At 42.1% G+C, this 13,587-nt stretch overlaps 1 protein-coding gene across 1 annotated transcript in view; it reads right to left on the reverse strand.

Moving 5' to 3' along the window:
• abca12 (ATP-binding cassette, sub-family A (ABC1), member 12) overlaps window positions 1–13,587 on the reverse strand; it is a 195,030-nt gene that overhangs the window by 137,419 nt on the left and 44,024 nt on the right. The window contains exons 11-14 of the mRNA XM_051930259.1: window positions 13,362–13,482; window positions 5,590–9,615; window positions 3,926–4,017; window positions 2,270–2,404 (exon numbers count right to left, since the gene is read on the reverse strand). Coding sequence (XP_051786219.1) covers window positions 2,270–2,404; window positions 3,926–4,017; window positions 5,590–9,615; window positions 13,362–13,482 — 4,374 coding nt within the window. The remainder of the gene's footprint in view (window positions 1–2,269; window positions 2,405–3,925; window positions 4,018–5,589; window positions 9,616–13,361; window positions 13,483–13,587) is intronic.

A 13,587-nucleotide genomic window follows, 5' to 3' on the forward strand; every position in this document is an offset into this window, starting at 1 on the left:
AGCAGATATCAGAATTCAGAGGGTGACGGGAAGACCAGGATGTAGGTGAAAAACTGTGGCGAGGGTCAGGAGGAGGAGAACAACTACCGGCAATGTCAGAAGGAGCACAGAGAGAAACAAAACAGAAAAATGATTATTTCCAAAAGATCTGCAGGGTTTTAGAATCTGTGTAGTCGGATGGGGAAGCACACCCCTGGATGACCTTTCACCCCCCCCCATCATGTCATGATTGACAGGCCATGACCTCTGAGGACACACCCCTAACAACACGGACTGCTACCCTGATGACGGGAGTTCAAAACAGCGGCGAACGTGAAATTCCAAAATGGTGGCCAAAATACATCAAAAAAATAAGTATAAAGTAAAATAAAGTAAACGGGGATTTCTAAATTAAATATCTGATTCAGAATCTATAATGGAAAAAAAAAAAAACCCTGAAATGAGCAACAGATCTCGGAAAATAGAAAGCAATTCATAAAAAATCAGTGAAAGGGATAAGGAAACCATTACACTCCTGGTCCAAACGTGCAAAACCTCAGCTATTCATTAAATTAAATACAATCATTTTTTAAAAATCTAGAAAAAAATGTGAAAATCAAAATAGATTGAAAAAATCCCCAGAAATACCAAAATACAAAGCTAATCACAAATTGCAAAGAAATTAATTATTAAATAATTCATAATACCAAAACTTAAATGCTCAAAACAAAACATCCATCCATTATCCAATCCGCTATATCCTAACTGCAGGGTCACAGGGGTCTGCTGGAGCCAATCCCAGCCAACACAGGGCACAAGGCAGGAAACAAACCCCCGGCAGTGCGCCAGCCCACCGCAGGGCACAAAACAAAATGTATAAACCAAATACTACTACTACTAATAATAATTCTTTCCATTTCTATGGGGCTTTTCTAAAGCACTTCATGGAGTGGGGAGCCACTATTGTGTACCACCCACGTGGATGATGGGACAGCAGCTGTTTTTGTGCCAGTCCTCACACCACACATTAGCTGTTAGGTGGTCAAGTGGCGAGAGAGAAATAGACAATTAGAGACAGGGGATGATTAGGGAGCCAGAATAACTAGGTTGTGGTGGGCCAGGTCATCGGGATACCCCCTACTCTTTATGAAGGGTGCTCAGGGGTCTTTTATGACCACAGAGAGTCAGGTCCTCGGTTTTATGTCTCATGCAGAGGACAATCAGATACACAGGCATTAGATACAGAGGCTCTATTGTAGGCACAGAGCTGGACAGTTTGACATCCGTGGCAGAGCGACGGGCGCTGAGCGGACTCCTGTCAATCATGGAGAATCCACTGCATCCACTGAACAGGATCATCTCCAGACAGAGGAGCAGCTTCAGAGACAGACTGTGGTCACCGTCCTGCTCCACTGACAGACTGAGGAGATCATTCCTCCATCACACTATGCAACTCTTCAATTCCACCCTGGGGGGTAAACGTTAACATTATACAAAGTTATTGTCTGTATACCTGGATTGTTATCACTCTTAAATTTAATATTGGTTTCTTTATCAGTATGCTACTGCTGGAGTATGGGAATTTCCCCTTGGGATTAATAAAGTATCTATCTATCAAATAGAACCTTTCATATCTATCTATCTATCTAATCCTGCCGACTACACTAAAATGTCTATCTATTATATAGAACCTTTCATATCTATCTATCTATCAATGCCAGTTTTACAGCCCAATGTCGCCATCACTTCATTGGGATCCACATTCAGCCCAAGCTTTTCCTGTGATGGTCTGCCATCCAAGTCCTAGCCAGGCCCAAACATGCTGAGCTTCAGATGGGTGACCTCTTCTGAAGTGCAGCATGGGTCAGAGTTGCCATAAATCTACGCATGTTTTCTTTTATAAATCCTGACGTTTGCATGGGAAGTGCAGGAGGTATGGCTGCTGAAAATGACTTGAGACCAAAAAAATGATATGTACAAGTCTAGGTAGATAGATAGATAGATAGATATTAAGTTGAGTATAGTAGGCAAGATAGATAGATAGATAGATAGATAGATAGATAGATAGATAGATAGATAGATAGATAGATAGATAGATAGATAGATAGATAGATAGATAGATAGATAGATAGATAGATAGATCTAGTACTGTAATAAAATACAACACAGCACTGAACCTAAAACTGAGTCCCTAAACCAACAGAGAACTGAGAGTAAGAGCAAAGGGACACTTCATTGATCCTGAGGGGACATATTTTTAAAGGTCCTTTGCATTATTATAGCGCCTCACCTTGGTTGCCACTTGTCAGATACTTTGTCACATTTTGCATGAGGCTTAAAGCGGCGCCTGCTGTGTTATTTTCTGGGAGCAGGTCTAGCAGGATTTTCAAAAGCTTGACATTTTCTTCAAAAGAGCTGAAATTACCTAGAAGAATAAACAGACATTGTGGCAAATGCATGAATATTAACATTACTTAGCTCTACTTCTATTGAGTTGTGCCCCCATTTTTTGTCGACGTCGGGCTCATAGGAGTCAGGGTTCATGGTGGCAAGCAAACCCGGAGAGAGTGCTGGTGCCACACGTGACCCACTCTCACAATGGCCATGTCATTGAAACCTAAGGTGCCCTGTGAAAATCCCCCAAAAACACAGGAATAATATCTAAACACCATGTAGACAGTGACAGCGGTCCAGAGCTGTGAGGCAGCTTTTGCCACGATTTCTATATTTTTTTATTTTTGTTTCTTTTATCTTTTCATTGTTCCATTTATTATCTGTGACATCGACACACACAGTTGAAAATCCAGTAACCAAAACCAAATGGCTAAGCCTAAATCACGGTGGCAGTGAATTTAGCGAGAGATCGCGACCAAAGAGGAGGTCAGAAAAAAAAACGAAACAAATGGTCAAACCTGGAGATCAAAGAGAGAGAAACGACAAAACCAGAAACATTAACCCAAACGCAGAAGTCAATTCCAGAAAAATGAAACACAAAGCAGGTAGTTTGCAAATAATAAATGTAATGTGAGGTGATCTTTCTGCAGTCGTTTTCGTGTGAGCGTGGTGCATCCTGGGAAGGATTTCCATGACAACAAGCAATACACAAACCTCAACATGTCACTTCCTGGAAAATAAACAAAATGGCGTGGAAAAAGACAGGAACGAATGATAAACTTTAAAATAACGACTCTAAATAAGAAAGAAAACCTGATACCAGAAAATGAGCCCACAGAACATGTCTGGATTATTTTGTTATCTTCAGGAAAGCCTGAGAAAAATTAAATACAGACAGGAATTATAACAGTCGCCGGGGCACAACCCAAACTTCTAAAATAACAAGGAGGAGTGCAAGAGAATCTGACAGAATCCAAAATCTTGGACAACCTGTCGTCCACATCATCGTCCTTTATATGGTCGCTCTGATGACTTTTGCTGCCACGCCCCCTAGCAACGTGTCATGGCTACATAGCAACGGTTCATCCAAAAGACGGCATCCACAAAAACACAGAGCATCGCGGAAAAAAACCCAAAATATTTCATCCCCTTCAAACCCCTGCTGTTTTACGGACTCAACAGAAGCAATATGAGGGATGAAACAGCAGGAAGACATGCAACGCCAAAATGAGAACAAAAATCAAATGTCAGGTGAACTGGGAAATCAAAACTAAAGGCTTTAAATAATCACAACGAGGTTTGTTATCGGCAAACTTGGATAGAAAAATTGACCTTTTAGACTCTCATCTAATGGACCCCTCGATGCTGTGACCCTTAAGGCCACACCCCGGCAATGGGGACCCAAGTCACAATGACAGCTAATTAAAAAGCAAAATGGAGTTGTAATGACTAGGGTCTGATCAGTGTGTGTGTGTGTTTGTCATTTCACAAATCTTAGGAACTTTCATAAAACCTCATTCTTAATCGGAGAAGTGCGTAGTTCATTAATTACCTCCACTTTGATTTAGCAGGGACATAACTGAAGTGAAGTCATATGAGCTGCTATTGCTGTATGGTAGCAGAAAACTGAAAATCCATTGGAGCCTGTTAAAATACAAATATATAATGCAAATTAATAATGTAAATCCCATGTGTGAACAATGCATTATAAATAAATTTGCAAAACTTTCTGAAACACATTTTGAAGTCATCATTATGGGTTACTGAGCAAAGACAGATGGGCAAAAGTGACAAATGTATCCATTCACCTTAATAAAAGGACAAGGGTCTGTGTGCCTGTGTATCTGTGTGTTCATTCAGTTGATATAGCTCTGTTATTCCAACAGATGACGCATTGCAAACATTAACACTGCTTTTATGAATTGCATACCAAATGGCATATAATAGACAGTTATGGCCCATCAGAATCATGTTTAGTAGTAAAATGCATCGCATTTATCATTCTAACAGATGGCACATCGCAATCATTTTTAGCAGTAAAATGGATTGCATTTGTAATTATAACAGAGGGCTCATCACAAATATTAACACTGCTTTTATGAGTCCTGTACCAAATGGCATATAACCAAAAGTTATTCACTGCATTTATCATTCTAACAGATGGCGCATCGCAATCATTTTTAGTAGTAAAATGCATTGCGTTTGTAATTATAACAGAGGGCTCATCACAAATATTAACACTGCTTTTATGAGTCCTGTACCAAATGGCATATAACAAAGTTATCCACTGCATTTATCATTCTAACAGATGGCCCATCGCAATCATTTTTACTAATAAACTACATTGCATTTCTCATTCCAACAAATCGCACGTCACACACATTAACACTGCTTTTGCAAATCCCATTCCAAATGGCATATAACAGAGACATATGCATTGCAATTTTTCATTCCATCAGTTGGTACATCACAAATATTGACACTACTTTTATGAATACCATTCCAAATGGCATATAAGAGAGATATATATGCTATATGGTGCACTGCAAACATTAACTTTGAGATCTATATTGATTATTTACATTTCAAACTGTCTTAGATGGATAAAACAGCTAGTCCACCTTAATAAAAGAACAAGTGTCTGTGTATGTGTGTGCTGCACAAAGTTGTAATGTCTTTGTTATTCCACCCTTTTGGCACATTTCTCACATATTAACACTGCTTTTACAAATCCCATACAAAATGGCATTTAATAGAAACGTATTCATTGCATTGTACATTCTAACAGATGGCGCATCACCAACATTAACCCCGATTTTACAAATCCTAAATGAAATGGCATATAACAGAGATATTTGCATTTCATTTGTCATTCCCACAGATAGATGGTCCATCACACACATTGGTAGCAAACCTTTTATTTTACTGCAAATGTCTGTGATGCACCATCTGTTGGAATGACAAATACAATGCATTTTATTACTACATGCATTACGAAATGCTTTCCGATAGATGATGCACTGCAAACATTAACCTTGAGGTCTACGTTGTTTACTTAGATTTGAACCCATTTTAGCACGGGTAGTTTAAAATTAAATCTACAACACAATGAAGTGTGTAGAACGTGAAGGGGTCTGAATACTTTCTGAGTCAACTGCACATACATGAATGGACTGGATTTGATATCATTCAATAACATACAATAAGTGAACTTACCTTTGCATCCAGTTTTCCGTTGGATTAAACTCGGACAGAACTTCAGAGTAAATCCTAGCAGATTCTAAGACTTGGACCATAGTAGACGCCACATCCTCTGGGAGTGTTGCATTAACCAGGACCTCAAGGTGATGGAGCATCTTGTTGGTGAGACTTTCCACCATGCTGATGTTCCTATCAAGAGATGACGAGGCCAACTGCACGATGACTTCTAGAACATCCAAAAGATCGCTGAACATGGTCTCGTGTGTCATACCTGCAAAATTTTCAGTGATGGTTCTTGACAGATTTAGCAATAAGTCCGCTGTGGTATAGAAATTTGGAGAATCACCTCCGGAGATGTCTGCCATCACGGGCCACAATATTTCTAAGACCTGCATGGTGATGTTGGCATAGGGCTGCATGTCCGCAGGCAGTAGGGGCCACAGAAACCCTGCTAAGCTGTTGAGAACTTCGTTTTGTGTCAAAGCGTTTGGTTCACTCTGGTTGGACTGGAGACTCTCCAGAAGTAACGCCGCAAACTGATTCTCCTCCAGCCATGCTTGAGTAATATTGCGGAGAACAGCAATGACGTTCAGTAGACCAGTGCCGTTGTTCCTCTGATTCTGAGAATCACCCCAGGATGAAAGAAACTGCAGGAGACCCGACGAGTTGACTTCATTTAAGAAACTCTGTACAGCTGTGAGGGACTGCAGGGCAAGGGTGCCGTTCTCCTGCTGCAGGATGTCTATGAAAGACAGGAAGTGGGACGTTCTGTTCTTCATGTTGGTGCCATTCCACGGCAACTGGAAGATTTGTTCTAGTATCTGGAAACCTTCTCGGCTTCCATTGAATGCGCCATCGAGGGTACTGCTCAGGAGCAAATGCTGTAGCTGAGAAAACGGGTTACCTTCGGATGTCGTCAAGGCTGTCAGGATAGCGTTCAGCTGGTCCATCAGCTCGCTGGAGTCCATTCTGGAAATCAGCAGGTTTAGTGCTGGCATAACTGACGACAAAGAAGAAGAAAACAGACTTTGATTCTGGAGGAGGTGAAGAAACACATTTAACTGGTCTGGTGTGGCGCTCAGAATGTGATTGAACACCAGCATGCTGCGGTTGTCCAGATCTTTGCAGAAGGCAAAATGAGGCGTTTGCTCTAAATCCTGCTTCATTTTCGCATGGAGTTCCTCCATCCATGTGTTCTTCATGTCAGTTGCGTCACTTAATTTAGCTAAAACCCCAGTTGAAAGGCTCAACAGCGTGACGATACATGGAAGGGCGTCTTGTATAATTCCGAGGCTGTCATTCTCGTACTTCTGATTCATTTCGTATGAAAGGTTTAAAAAACCGTAAGCTAGAGCTTCATATTTTTCTGTCGTTTTGGGGTTTGTCCCGTTGGACACGCAGCCAGATGCAGCAAGGATGGCATTCTGCGTATGGCCGGTCGCCGTGTTATCGATCATACACTGAATGAAATGCAGCGCTGAGCAGTTCGTCCCCACCCAACTGGAATTTGTACTGGAGTTAAGCAACACCTCTGACCACTGGTACAGAAACTCGGACAACTTTGGCTCCAAGTCTGACATGTTCCAACGATCGCTCTCGACTAACTGGTAAAACTCGACGTAGTAGGTGTAGAACATCTGGAATTCTTCCCTGGTGAACGACCCCTCGAGTGGGACTTGACTCCAAGAGTGCATTAGACTGAACACGACCTGTGCTGTCACGTTATCCGCCGAGAAGAGGCCGAACAAGGGAGCAGTCACGTTTTGGTGGGCCGCTTCCAGGAAGGCTACAACTTCCCTAAAAGAATCGAAAACAGCAGAGAGATCGGACGTGGTGCCGAGAGGGACGAACAAGGTGCTTAAAGAGTCGAGCAGATCTTTCTGTGTTTGGTTCAACGATCCTTGGAAAGGTGGGCTCAGAAAACTTGATGGCGCAGGCTCGACGGACTGTATGTAATTCTGAATCTGCTCCAGGTAGGGCTGAGCTTCCAGGATAATACCCCTGACCAGAAACTGAGTAACGTTCACGAGCCCCGCCGTGTCAAACGGGGTCTGAACCCCCTGAAGGTAGCCTCTAGACGCATTGATGGCAGAAGCCAAATCGGCCGATAGTCCTGCGTTGGACAGCGCGCTGGCCAGTGCCATTTGACTAATTCTGAAGAAGGGATATAAATTTCCAGTCGGGATGCCATGCACAGTTAGATTTTCCAGCATCTGAACGTACCACTCTGTTACCTGTAAGCACATGGTGACCTTTTCCATGTCGTAGTCAGCCGACATTCCCAGTGACGTGGTGCCGTTCTCATTAGTTCCGTTCAGAAAACGTTGGACTAACTCATCCAGGACCTGAATACCCACATCCAGTTGAGGAGAAGACATATTCCCTAGTTGCAGCATGTTGGACTTTATAATGATTAGGGAATCTGAGATCAAAGTGACCGCATTCCCAGTCACCTTTAGGACACTTCCATCCTGTAAGGCCTGCACTGTAGAGTCATAGATGGCCTCTAATGGTTTCATCATGGTGGTGCTCTCATTCAAAATACCAGTCCAATACTGAAGAATGATCTCCGCAGCCAAGATCTTTCTCTCGATCACGTTACTCAGGTTAGTCTCCTGTAGGGCACCCATCAAGTTGGTTGCAATCTCCAGAGCGCACGACAGAGACTTATTTGGTTGACGCTGACAACAATCTTGGATGCCGACGATGGCGTTGAGTTTGTTAAACAGATTGGTCACGTTGCACGAAGTGAGCACATGAAGGATGCCGTTCACCCGAGTGAGGTTGAGTTGCGACTTTTCCAACAGCTGCTGGCACACGCTGGAGGTGATGTTTGACGTGTTCCCCACCTCTTTGAGGAAGTCGAAAGCCTGCATGACCGTTTCATACAACATGGAAGCAGGAACGGGGTCCGCGGTTATGTTTCCCCAAGACAAGATCATGGAGAGCACATCTGAAGTCAAGTTAAGGTTTGAGATCTCCCGCAGCCCTAAAGCAAATGTCGAATTATTCCAGAAAATTGGCAAACCGCTACCATTGGAGGCGTGTAAAACTTGACCAACCGTGAGGAGCACGTTGGTTATTTCTGAGAAGGCGGGAATGCAGCTGAAATTGTTCGTTCTACACAGGCTGACCACTGCGAGCAGTTCGTCCGTGGAGTTAAACATTTGTTCCAGTTCAGCTTGTTGATCTTGTGGTAGATACCCAATGAAACTTTTCAGTACAGACTCTGGAGTTTGGAAGAAACTTGCATTCTTTACATAAGAGATAAATAGAAACGGAAGCTCGCCAAGAGCAACCTGCTGGAGGCCATATTGATGTATCAAAGCGATGGAGTCATTGGATTGCCAATATGGATTTAGGGCTTGAAGGAGAACATCTAAACCACCCTGAGAAATGAGGAAGTTTTGAATTTGGTTTAGGTATCCAGAGAGAATATTCAAGCTGTCGTTAGGCCCTTGGATGACTTGAGTAAATTGCTGAATGGCCTGCAATGCAAGCTGTATGGCATTTGGAATATTTAGGCCAATCGGTATAAAGGGCTGCAACACTTGGTTGAGGACAGTTGGGTCACTTTGATTTAGGGACATGATGAGAGACAGCAGTTGTTGTCCTATGGTAAAGGATAAGGAACTGGAGTAGTTACTGGCGAGCCACTGCTCAATTAAAGGGTCCAATTCTGTTACTAAAAATTTGGTTTCATTGATCCCCGGGACCCCAGCAATGAATTGCTGATTATTTGTCATAACCTGTGACAAAATGTTGATGATGTTGCTGACATTTAAGCCCCCTCCATTCCAGAGTGATTCAAGGGGCGTCAAATTAAACGACTCCAGCAGGCTCTTAAGGACCGTCCCGGCAACACCGCGGTCAAACTGGTTGAAGGATGTCATGGAGGACACCAAGTTGGTATTTGCTTCCACCAGCTTCAAGACGCTATCTAGTAGGCTTTGCAGGGCCGGATTTTGTGCTTGGGTCACATTCTGCTTGAGTTGAGTGATGTATGCCGATTTAATGAAACGTAGGCCATCCTGAAGAACCCTGTAAATACACACAGATACGTTACTTCAGTTGAGCTTCTTCTAGGATACTGAAAAACGAGTTCACGCTTTTGTTTTTAGTTGACTAGATTACTGTAACACACTCCTCTCAGGACCACCCAAATAAAAGACATCACTCAATTACAACGAGTGCAGAATGGAGCTGCTAGAATCTTAACTAGGAAAAGAAAATCCGAGCACATCACCCCAGTCTGAGCGTCACTACACTGGTTACCGGTGCCATTTAGAATTGACTTTCAAATCCTGCTGATGGTTTACAAAGCCTTCAATAATCTGCTCCATCCTAAAACTTCAGTAAAAACAATTTTTTGAAATAACTTTTCATCAATATCGAATTGAATTTTGATTCTGTGTTTTCGTCTTACATTGTGACAACGCAATGTATAACTACCTGTGAGTGAATTTCGTTGCTTTCTCTCTGATAAATAAACCGACTTTTTCGAATGTTTGTCCCTGTGATTTGTTCATTTTCTTTGCAAAAGCTATTCTAACGGGAAGCGGTTAACGTTTTAATACGAATGGCATATCAAGATCTCCTTTGTTGTCTAATGTTACCAATGTCTAATGGAAGATGTACTACATTACCTTTCTTGGATTCATCCTTCTTTCAACAGTAATTCGGCCGGTGGAAGACCAGACGGTGTTAACGGTTGTAGATATTCTTCGTGATATTGTAAGTTGATGTTTTCATCTTCCTCACCATCACCACCAACTGTTTCAGCAGAGTCTATTGATACGCATTTAACCAATTTGCCGTGTAACTGATCGACAATTTTCACGTTAATTCATTAGACTTCATCGTTTCTCCGTGCTGGGATCGCCCGTGTACTCTTTTCTTCGGTTGATACCCCTTTGGGATGAAATTCTTCAGTAAGTTTTGGACACAATAAGTCTTCTTTATTTGGGATGTTAAGGTGAGGAAAAACATAAAAATTTCTAAGAGCGGAACTGTGTGTGTGTCAAAAACATTCACACGAATGAGAGGTGAGAGGACTGTGAACGTGGGCTGTTAACCGGAAATGGTGAGACGAGGCCGGGACTTCCCTTGGTGATAGTCTCATCTCGTCTCAGGGTTTTCTTTTATAATAGAGATATGTCAGTAGTAGGTTCATTGGGTGTCAAACCCTATTCTGCACAAGGAACGTTTGAGAAAATCCCAAAAAGAGCTCAGAAAAAATTAAATGAAGCATCTGATCATAAGAATGTGGCGGTGGCTCTGAGCTTCTGTTAGCTTTTTATTTATAGCTGAAAATGAACGACTGTTGTGATGTGAGATTTTGCATATAAGTTGATAAATATTTTGTACGTCTTTATTTGTAATTTAGGCAAAGCAAATGTAATATTAGTGAGAAGCATTCATGTTTACAACCCCGGAATAGGTCTCTTTGAATTTTACGACAGAGTTGGGGGAGGATGTCCTTTAAACCAGTTTGGCGAGTGTTTCTCTGCTAAAGTCGTTCAACCCCAGCAAGAAAGCCAGGCTGCCTAACTGGTAAGCTTTACCTTAACATATGGTTTGGGGCGTGGTAGGTGTGAAGGTGTTCTATTCCCCCCATTGGTCTGAAGTACGGCTGTTTGGAATTGGCTTGTATTAGAAGCCTTTAAGTACCATGACGTCCTATTGGCTCTAGGGGTTGGACAGAACATCTAGAAATGTACTGTATGTGTTTAACCTCACACTCTCTCTCTCTTACTAACATCTGATGAAGAAGCATCTCGTACCAAACTGATGAACTGAAGGACAACATAATGGAGAGCACAGCTTGGCAGCCATATTGAAACAGGCATGTGGCTGAAAGCTGACCACAAATGAACTGGAGACATTTTTAAGTAACTACAAGTCTGTGTGCCGCGTGAAACTACACATCACCATTTATCAGGTTGTATGGTTGCCAATGTACTTTGCATATTGTTATTATTTACAGTGGGGCAAAAAAGTATTTAGTCAGCCACCAATTGTGCAAGTTCTCCCACTTAAAAAGATGAGAGAGGCCTGTAATTTTCATCATAGGTATACCTCAACTATGAGAGACAAAATGAGAAAAAAAAATCCAGAAAATTACAGTGTCTGATTTTTGAAGAATTTATTTGCAAATTATGGTGGAAAAAAAAGTATTTGGTCAATAACAAAAGTTCATCTCAATACTTTGTTGGCAGTGACAGAGGTCAAACCTTTTCTGCAAGTCTTCACAAGGTTTTCACACACTGCTGCTGGTATTTTGGCCCATTCCTCCATGCAGATCTTCTCTAGAGCAGTGATGTTTTGGGGCTGTCGCTGGGCAACACGGACTTTCAACTCCCTCCAAAGATTTTCTATGGGGTTGAGATCTGGAGACTGGCTAGGCCACTCCAGGACCTTGAAATGCTTCTTACGAAGCCGATCCTTTGTTACCCGGGCGGTGTGTTTGGGATCATTGTCATGCTGAAAGACCCAGCCACGTTTCATCTTCAATGCCCTTGCTGATGGAAGGAGGTTTTCACTCAAAATCTGACGATACATGGCCCCATTCATTCTTTCCTTTACACGGATCAGTCGTCCTGGTCCCTTTGCAGAAAAACAGCCCCAAAGCATGATGTGTCCACCCCCATGCTTTACAGTAGGTATAGTGTTCTTTCGATGCAACTCAGCATTCTTTCTCCTCCAAACACAACGAGTAGTTTTTTTCATCTGACCATATGACATTCTCCCAGTCCTCTTCTGGATCATCCAGATGCTCTCTAGCAAACTTCAGACGGGCCTGCACATGTACTGGCTTAAGCAGGGGGACACGTCTGGCACTGCAGGATTTGAGTCCCTGGAGGTTTAGTGTGTTACTGATGGTAGTTTTTGTTACTTTGGTCCCAGCTCTCTGCAGGTCATTCACTAGGTCCCCCCGTGTGGTTCTGGGATTTTTGCTCACCGTTCTTGTGATCATTTTGACCCCACGGGGTGAGATCTTGCGTGGAGCCCCAGATCGAGGGAGATTATCAGTGGTCTTGTATGTTGTCCATTTTCTAATAATTGCTCCCACAATTGATTTCTTCACACCAAGCTGCTTACCTATTGCAGATTCAGTCTTCCCAGCCTGGTGCAGGTCTACAATTTTGTTTCTGGTGTCCTTTGACTGCTCTTTGGTCTTGGCCATAGTGGAGTTTGGAGTGTGACTGTTTGAGGTTGTGGACAGGTGTCTTTTATATTGATAACGAGTTCAAACAGGTGCCATTAATACAGGTGACAAGTGGAGGACAGAGGAGCCTCTTACAGAAGAAGTTACAGGTCTGTGAGAGCCAGACATCTTGCTTGTTTGTTATTGACCAAATACTTATTTTCCACCATAATTTGCAAATAAATTCTTTAAAAATCAGACAATGTGATTTTCTGGATTTTTTTTTCTCATTTTGTCTCTCATAGTTGAGGTATACCTATGATGAAAATCACAGGCCTCGCTCATCTTTTTAAGTGGGACAACTTGCACAATTGGTGGCTGACTGAATACTTTTTTTGCCCCACTGTATGAATATAACTAATAATACATTGTTTAAAGTGTAACTTAATGCCTGCTTGTCTTTTACTACACCTAATTGCCTGAGTTTATAGAGATTGAAGGGAAGGTGGAGAGAAGTTATATGGTACAATACCTGATAAACAGTGAGATTAGAGGCCTTCTGACAAAGGCTACATATTAATAATACAAAAGGGGAAAGGAGAGTAAAATATTACTGTACCAAGACAAAACAACGACTTACCACAAAAGCGAATCTGGATGTTTGGGAGATGTTTGCAATATCGTCAGAGCAAGCGTTGTGAATTGTCTCCAGCTGTAGGTCACGTTACAAGTGAGAAACACAGTTGAGTTTGTGAAAACACCTGAAGGGGGGAAAAAAATTGAATTTTATTACATTTAAAATGAGCGATCACAACAAAAAAATTACAAATGAATCGGCATAAACGCGACCATTGATTCACTACCAG

This window comes from Erpetoichthys calabaricus, chromosome 8, assembly GCF_900747795.2.
Source record: "Erpetoichthys calabaricus chromosome 8, fErpCal1.3, whole genome shotgun sequence".
NCBI classification, from domain to species: domain Eukaryota; kingdom Metazoa; phylum Chordata; class Cladistia; order Polypteriformes; family Polypteridae; genus Erpetoichthys; species Erpetoichthys calabaricus.